General features: G+C 64.6%; 1 protein-coding gene across 1 annotated transcript; it reads right to left on the reverse strand.

Annotated features, from left to right (window-relative positions):
• Positions 1-4,908: 4,908 nt before the first annotated feature.
• ADRA2C (adrenoceptor alpha 2C) lies at positions 4,909-7,063 on the reverse strand. Its single transcript, XM_012655036.1, has one exon. The coding sequence runs from the start codon at positions 6,813-6,815 to the stop codon at positions 5,424-5,426; it is 1,392 nt and encodes a 463-aa protein (XP_012510490.1). The 5' UTR covers positions 6,816-7,063; the 3' UTR covers positions 4,909-5,423.
• Between the last annotated feature and the right edge of the window lie 820 nt (positions 7,064-7,883).

Genomic DNA, 7,883 nt, shown 5'->3' on the forward strand with positions numbered 1-7,883 from the left:
GGATGGGCAGGAGGCGAGGGCTGATCAGGACACACCTGGGAGCCCCTAGGAGGGTGGGTGGGCTTCTCCTGGGCCAAGGGGCCTTATGCCAGGAGGGCTTTGTGACCCCAAAGGCTCATTCTACACCAGGGTGGGCAGGCTGGGGGAAGCACAGCAGGGACCACAGTCACGCACACTGGCTGGAGTGTCCCCCACAACTGTCTGCAGTCTCCCCAGCTCAGAGCCAGGGCCTGGTGGGGGACACTGAAGGGAGTGTTGCTCAATGAATGATAAATGGCCCAATCTGGTACAGCTGGTGGCAGGGGCTGGACCTGGACCACTGTGTTTGGCCACTCTCCCACCCCAACAGGGTCTGTGGCATGAACGCCCCTCTGGGGTTCTCTGTGGTCCCCAAAGCCCTCCCCTGCAGGTAGAGTCCCCCTTGCTGTGGAGGCCTGTGGGATTGGTGGTCTTTCAGGTGGGTCTAACTGCCCACCCCCTGCTCTACAGATTTTCCTGTTAACCTTGCATCGGAAGTGAGAGAGAGTGTCTGTGTCTTGTTTCCTTTTTCTCCATGGCTGCCAGGCAGCTCTGGCACATTTTGTGCTCAAATATGAGAACAGGGCACCTTTAACCCCACTTTCTGGGCCAGTGCTCCCACTCTGCCTTGCATGGCAATTCCTTATTGTGACCATAACGATCCTTTGTACCCAAGGCTTTTATTGGGAGCAGTGAAAATCCTCTTGGCAGGAAAGAAATACATTTCTGGTCCCCAAGGCTTTCTTTTGGCCCAGAATTTGCAGTCGCCTCTGCTTCCCAGGCAGATTTCAGAGGGATGGCGCTGCGCCCTGCTGCAGTGGGGGTCACTGGCCCTTTCACACCCTGCCGGTCCCAGGCAAGAAAAAATGTGCAGCCCATTTACACTCGTGGTCACACAGGGAGTGGGCCGGGGAGCCTGGCCGGGTCCCTCCCACACAGACTGGACACGTCTGTGGCCCCAAACATCCCCTCCTCCTCCACCCCTGCAGCACCGGATGCTCTCAGCAGTCCTGCTGGTGAAATGGGACACTGACCCTTGGAATGGGGGTGCGTGCAGGAGGGGCCTGAGGTCCCCAGACCATTCACGGCAGACCCAGAGTAGGGATACGGGAACCTCAGGATGGGACACATTCACCTGGCCTCAGAGACAGGTCCCTCTCACCTCCTCTATTCCTCTGGCTTCTGCCCCACACCACGTAATACCCTCAGGTGCCCCAGCAAGTAGAGAGGGCCCATCCCTGGCCAGGGAGGCTCCAGGCCGATGAGGGAACAGGTGCCCCTGGCGCTCCTCTGCCCCCACCCCCTGCCCGTGGGGGCCACAGGGGCTGACGGGAGGCGGGGACTTGGCTCGGCAAGGGCCGCGGCAGTCCAACCAGACTCAAGACGGGCCTGCAGGCACCGCATGTTTTGATCCGACGCTGCACTGGAATATTTGAGCCCTGCTGATGGATGCGATATAAAAATACAGCCGGCTGCCAGCACAGCGGGAGGGGCAGCTTCCTCGCCAGCAAGTGCCACGGCAACGTGTTCCCCACCCGCAGCCCCCACCCCCGGAGCCGGGGGCAGGACCCACAGATTGGAGCTGCTTCCATGAAGAGTGAACATTTCTGCTGCTCTGAGGAATATTTCCTCTTGAATCCCATACTGAGCTGCAACGGAATATTTGGATTAATCCTTTTTCCCACTTTTCTGTAGAAACTCAGCAACTGAATTAAAATATAGGAGCTAATTGAAACATACGTATGTCTACGTATATGTGGTAGGAACCGCATCGGCAACACACTTGGGCCAGGTCCAAACGAGCCCCGAGAAGGACGGTGTGCTTGGCCCTCACGCGGGCCAAGCCTCCCGCAGCTCCCGGCGGGTGCTTCACTTTATTTTGCTGGAGTCTCCAAGAGCCCGAGGGGAAGCCCTGAGCAGGACACCAGCTGTGCAAAACACTCCCTGTGGCGAGGCCCAGGGATGTCCCATGTAACCCATGACACTGGCTCTTGGGGGACTAACTCCAAGGGTACATGGAGGAGTGGGCTCAGAGCCCGGCTCTGCTGCTGGACCTTTCTGGGCTCACACCTGGGAGTCCTGGGCCACACAGTCACCCCGGGCCTCAGTTTCCTCAACCATAGACAGGGGATGACAACAAACGTCTCTGGCTCCATGAAGTTGGCGTGGAGAGACGAAACAGGCCAAGGCTGAGTCCGTGAGGAGGACGGCCACCTCGGGGACAGCCAGGCCTGCAGGGGCCAGGTGGACAGAGTGCTGGGGCCTGCTCTGTACCCTAGAGACGTCCCCCAGCAGACGGTCCCAGGCCCAGCGTGTGGGGCCGACGGAGCTCACGCACCCTCGGGTGGACGTCAGCACCTTCACTTCCCGCTGACGAGCCGCGTTCCTGTGGCAGGCAGGGTGAGAAGCCGGGCTTCTGTCTCTGTTTACCCAGCTGAAAAGAAAGTCTCTCCAGGCAGCAGTCATGATCGAATGGCGAACAGCTGTTGGCTGCAGCTCCAGCGACAACCTGGAAGGTGAATTCTGGGATTAGGAAAGGAAAAGGAGTCAGGTCTGCCGACGTTCCTTGCGAGCCCTGATGCTCCCTTGGGGTTAATCCCAGAAGAGCCCCGGGTGGGGCCTGCAGACCAGAGGTGACCTGCTCCCAGGGGGCTGCGTTTCTTCTACAGATCTCACAGCCTCTGGGGCTCAAATAAAAACCTGACACTGACCAAATGCCTGTCCCCTGCTCCAACAAGGGGGCGGCCCTGAGCTGGACAGGGTGGTTCTCCAGGCCCCTCTGCTCAGCCTCCTGCCTGTGCCCTGTCTCCCCCTCCCCTGCTCTGGCACTGCATTCCTGAAAGCTCGCACCTTCCGCCCTCTGGACACTTGCTCAAGCCCTGCCTGGGCCCACTCGGCCTGGGGAAGCTGCCGTTCCCGATGACCTCCTGAGAGGCGGTTGGGGGTGGTGGTATCATGCTCAATAAATACTTACTCTTTTGTGGCTGGATTTGGAGCAGCCCAGGCTCTTATTACCAGCCGTGTGACCTTAGACAGGTTTGGTCACCTCTCTGAGCCCCAGGAAATGTGGCAATTGCCACAGGAAATGTGCTAGTAACAGTACTCCAAAATGGGCCCCAACATGTTGTTCCTGTCGAGGCAAGGTGGCCTGGGGTGGGCTGGGGGCTGCGTGCTGGTGGCGGGTGGGGGGGCTGCCCTCATCTTGCCAGCAGTTTTGGAGTTCTGGGCCCATCCGGCAAGCTTGGTAAGAGGCAGATTCTGGAGTGAAAATTCTGGGGTCTGGAGTCTTAGCAAGGCTGCGGCGATCACTTTGCGGCCCTGAGGCTGCCCTTGGAGCTTCCCCAGCGCCTTCGGCTTTGCAGGGGTGTCAGCCACGCAATCTCCGAGGCAAGGTCACCCCTGTGGCCCCTGATTCGGCTGTAAGGTTGGACCACAAACTGGCAGGCCTGGCAGGGCCTGAGAGAGCTTCCAGCAACCCCCCACTTCACAGGTGGGGCCCTGAGGCCCCGAGAGAGCAGGGCAGTGTCTGAGCCAGTGCCACAATCCTATGCCGAGCTGGGCCGACGACTATAGATCCTGCCCGGGCCTGGTGATGGGAGCTCAGGGATGTCCTAGTTAGCCTTAGCTGGCCATCTCCATCCCCCACCCCCCACCATCCCCTCTACTTCCCACCCCGATCTCAGTTTCCCCACCTGTGTCTGAGCCTAGCACACAGTAGGTGTGAGTGCTAGCATGTGCGGGCTGGGATACCTCTTCCCAGTCGGGGTACCCTGAGGATCCATAGCTTGGGGCGATGCAGCCAGGCAGCTGCAGGGAGGGGCTTCTCTAAGGAACAGCTCTGGCAAGTCAGACCAGGAAAGGCCTGCTCTGGTGCCAGACTTGGGGGACAGGGGCTTGGGGAAGAAAGGCAGGACCCAGGGCTGAGCCCTCCCCAGGACAGACCCTGGGCCACCCCAGGCCAAGGAGAGATAGGTGCAGATCCAGAAGTGATTGGGCTGGGCTGGGCTGGGCAGGCAGGGCCTGGGAGGGGAAGGGGACACCCAGGGAAGCCCCGGAGTGGGGAGAAGAGATCTGGACTGTTCCCTCCAGCCCACTGAGCTGAAGCGTGTCTGTGTGTGTTGGGGGCTCCACCTCTCCCTTGCTACACTCCGTCCTGCTCTGGTCCCTCACACCCCTGTCCCAGGAGTTTCCCAGCTCTGCAGCAGAGACTGGAAGTCTGTGGGGTCCTGGCCTACTTCATTGTTGGGCTCCCCTTCCAGCCACCCCTCCTCAAACCTCAGTGTGGGCCAAGCGTGGACACTTGGCTGGGGGTGAGGGCTGGGGGGGGCCCCTGGGGATGCTTGGGGAGCAGGCAGCCTTCAGGCCCCTCCCTGCCACTGAAGGCTTTTCCCATGCCTATGGCATTAGGGCCTCAATGACCTCCCCAGGTCTTGTTAGCTCAGAAACAAGAAACTGGGGGCCGTTCAACCTCATTGTGGCCAGGCTGGGCAAGCCAAGGCCTCTAGTCTGGAATACTGGTATGGGGCTTGCCTTGGCCCCATCCCACCCCATCTCCACACAGAAGGCGTGCAGAGCCCTGGAGGACATGGGGAGGGACGGGATGGGAATGCAAGGAGGACAGCCCCCCAGGATCTAAAGTTGGAGTTAGCTTGGGTGTTCTAGATTCCTTTTGCCTCTTAGCCACTTACAGCACAAGAACTTTGAGTATATATTTTGCACGTATATAAAGCATTTCGCTTTAACAAAAAAGACCTCCTTCTCATGCAAGAGGGGAGCTGGGACTTGGAGGCCCTCTGTCCGGCCCTGGAGTGGGGGTGGGGGATAGGCAGGGTGAGGGTCTGGAAGGTACCCCCACCTCCAGGCTTAAGGACTGACTGCTGCACCCAACAGTAGATTACAAAGGTTTATTTAGAAAATAGTTTGGTTGTTTTGGCTGTCGTTTTTGGCAAACACTGAAATACTTTCAGTAATCAAAGCTCGTCAGTGCCCTCTTTCTCCCTGCCCCCAGACAGCCACCCTCACAGGTCCTGGGGAAGTCAGCCCTTGCTCAGATGGTGCGGGGTGGTGGTGCGTGTCGGGGTAGGCTCCTTTCTTACCCACTCGGGGGGCTGTGTCCACCAATGCAGTCTAACACCCTTACTTCACAGCGACATGGCGGCTGGGCCCTGGGGCTGGATACAGGCGGGAGCCGTAGAAGCAGCCCCTTGCTGAGGTAGGAAGGCAAAGGGGTCTCCCTTTCTCCTCCCCCCTCCCGGGAAGCCCAGCTGTCTTTCGGCCAGGCCACATCCTCTCCTGCCCCTGGAGGCTAATTCATCCAGAGTGTCCGGGGAAGCTGCCCTGCCTGCCACCTGCTCCGCCCAGCCCCTGCTCGGGGCGGCCAGGATCTCCGGGCGAGGGGACGCGGGTCACTGCCTGAAGCCCCTTCTCCTCCGTCGGAAGAGGATGTGCTTGAAGGAGCGCCGGAAGTCCTGGTTGAAGACGGTGTAGATGACCGGGTTGAGCGAACTGTTGCAGTAGCCAATCCAGAAGAAGAACTTGAAGAGCGGGTCAGGCACCTGGCAGGCCTCGCGGCAGATGCCGTACAGGCTGTAGCTGAAGAAGAAGGGGAACCAGCAGAGCACAAACACGCCCATGACCACGGCCAGCACGAAGGTGAAGCGCTTCTCGCGCGCCTGGGCCACCTTGCGGCGGCACACGCTGCTGCGCGCCCGGCGCCGGCGCGACAGGAAGAACTCGACGGAGCGCGAGCTGGCGCGCGACAGGCGCCCGCCCGGCCCCGGGGACCTGGTGGCCGCCAGCGCCCCCGGCTCGGCCGACCCTGCCGCCGGTCCCGGTCCTGGCCCGTCGGCGCCACCCGAGCCCCCCTCGGCGCCCGCGCGCCGCCGCCCGCCCCGCCGCAGCGCGCCCCGGCGCCGCCGCCTCTCGGCCGCTGCGCTGCTCTCGTCCGGCTCCACGTCGGCGCGCGGGGGCGCGCAGTGCCCGTTCTCGCCCGTGCCCGCCGCCGCGCCCAGCCCGTTCTCCGTGGTCGGAGACGCGCCGTCGGGGCCCGCGGGAGCGCGCTTCTCGCTGAGCGTGCGCGTGCGCAGCTTGGCCACACGGTAGATGCGCGCGTAGACCAGGCCCATGATGAGGCAGGGCGCGAAGAAGGAGCCGATGCAGGAGGACAGGATGTACCAGGTCTCGTCGTTGAGGCCGCACTGCGGATAGGCGGCGCCGTCGGGCTGGCGGTAGAGTGAGACGAGCGGCGGGAAGGAGATGACCGCCGAGATGAGCCACACGGCCACGATGGTGGCCTTGACGCGGCGCGGTGTGCGCTTCAGGTTGTATTCGACGGCCTGCGTCACAGACCAGTAACGGTCCAGGCTGATGGCGCACAGATGCACGATGGACGAGGTGCAGAAGAGCACATCGAGCGCCAGGTACACACCGCACCACACCTGCCCGAAGTACCAGTAGGCCATGAGCTCATTGGCCAACGAGAAAGGCATGACCAGCGTGGCCACCAGGATGTCAGCCGAGGCCAGCGACACCAAGAAGAGGTTTTGTGGCGCGCGCAGCGCCCGGCTAGTCAGCACGGCGATCACCACCAGCACGTTGCCCACCACGGTGAAGACGATGAGGAAGCCCACCACGGCCGCCAGCCCCGCCACGGCGCCCGCAGAGTACTGGCCAGGCGGCGGCCCCCAGGTAGCCCCTGAGGCGTTGGCGCCCCCGCTGCTGCCCCTCTCGCCAGCGCCGCTCACATTGGGGCCCGCCGCCGCCGCCGCCAGCGCCGCCGCCAGCGCCGGGGACGCCATGGTCCTCCCGCCAGCTACGCGGTCCCTCCTGGAGCCGGGGCGCAGCCGCGGCAGCTTGGGCGCCCCGCAGCCCGGGTCGGCGCCCGCATCGCCGCCTGCTCTTTGGGCGCGCCCGCCAGGGACCGCGGCGCCCCACAGCCGGCCCTCGGCCGTGGTGGCTCGGCGGGCGGCGCGCCGGAGAGCTTGGCTGCCGGGCTCCCCGCAGCTGCCGAGCGCGTAAGTGCAGAGCAGGAGGCGCCCGGAGCGAGCGGCGACGCGGCGGCGGGGGGGAGGGGGCAGGTCCCGGGGTCCTCGCGCGGCCCCGCCCTCGGCCCCGCTCACGGGGAGCGCCCCGGCCGCGAGCCCACGGCGACGCGGCGCCCGAGTGGGTGTGCCAGAGCGGCCCCGCGGCCCCAGCGCCCGGCTCGGGCGCAGGCTGCGGGCGGCGGCGGCGGCCCGGGCGCTCCGCCTCCCATCCGGCCGGCTAGGGCTCTGCGCGCCGGGGCTCCGGCCGCCGCTCCTCTGGGCCCCCGCGCCCGCGCGCACCCTGCGGCTCCAACTTTACTTTCCCGGGCCGGGCGCCGGCGCCGCCGCGAGTCCTCCTCCCAATGCTCCGGCGCGGGCGCCCCCCGCGGTCCGCGCTCGGCCGTGCGGGCGCCGCCTCGCCAGCCGCGCCTGCTTCGCTTGCCGGTGCCGCGCCGCTCTCGCCCCCTCCGCCCTGCGCTGGGCGCGAGTGCCGTCGCCGGGCTGGGCTGCCAACTTGGGTCGAGTTGCGCAGCGGGGAGGGCGCGCGGGGCGGGGTGCAGGGCAGGCCCGCGCCTCCCGCCCTGGGGGAGCGGGCCGGGAGCTGGAGCCCGCGGACGTCTCGGCGAACCTGCCCGTGCGGCTCCGGGGAGGAGGCCGTGGCGGCGGCGCGGGGTGCGCGCTCGGCGAGGGCGCCCCCTCCAGACCCCTCTGCAGCCTGCGGGACGGGGCTGGGCGCCGGCCGGCCTGGGCGGTGAGTTCCAGAGCCTGCTCTTTCTAAGACTGGAGCCTCTTTCACCTCCCCTGGCACGGGATACGCGCGCGGCCGCGCGCATAGGCGCGCGC

This window comes from Propithecus coquereli, unplaced genomic scaffold, assembly GCF_000956105.1.
Source record: "Propithecus coquereli isolate 6110/MARCELLA unplaced genomic scaffold, Pcoq_1.0 Scaffold459, whole genome shotgun sequence".
Lineage (NCBI taxonomy): Eukaryota > Metazoa > Chordata > Mammalia > Primates > Indriidae > Propithecus > Propithecus coquereli.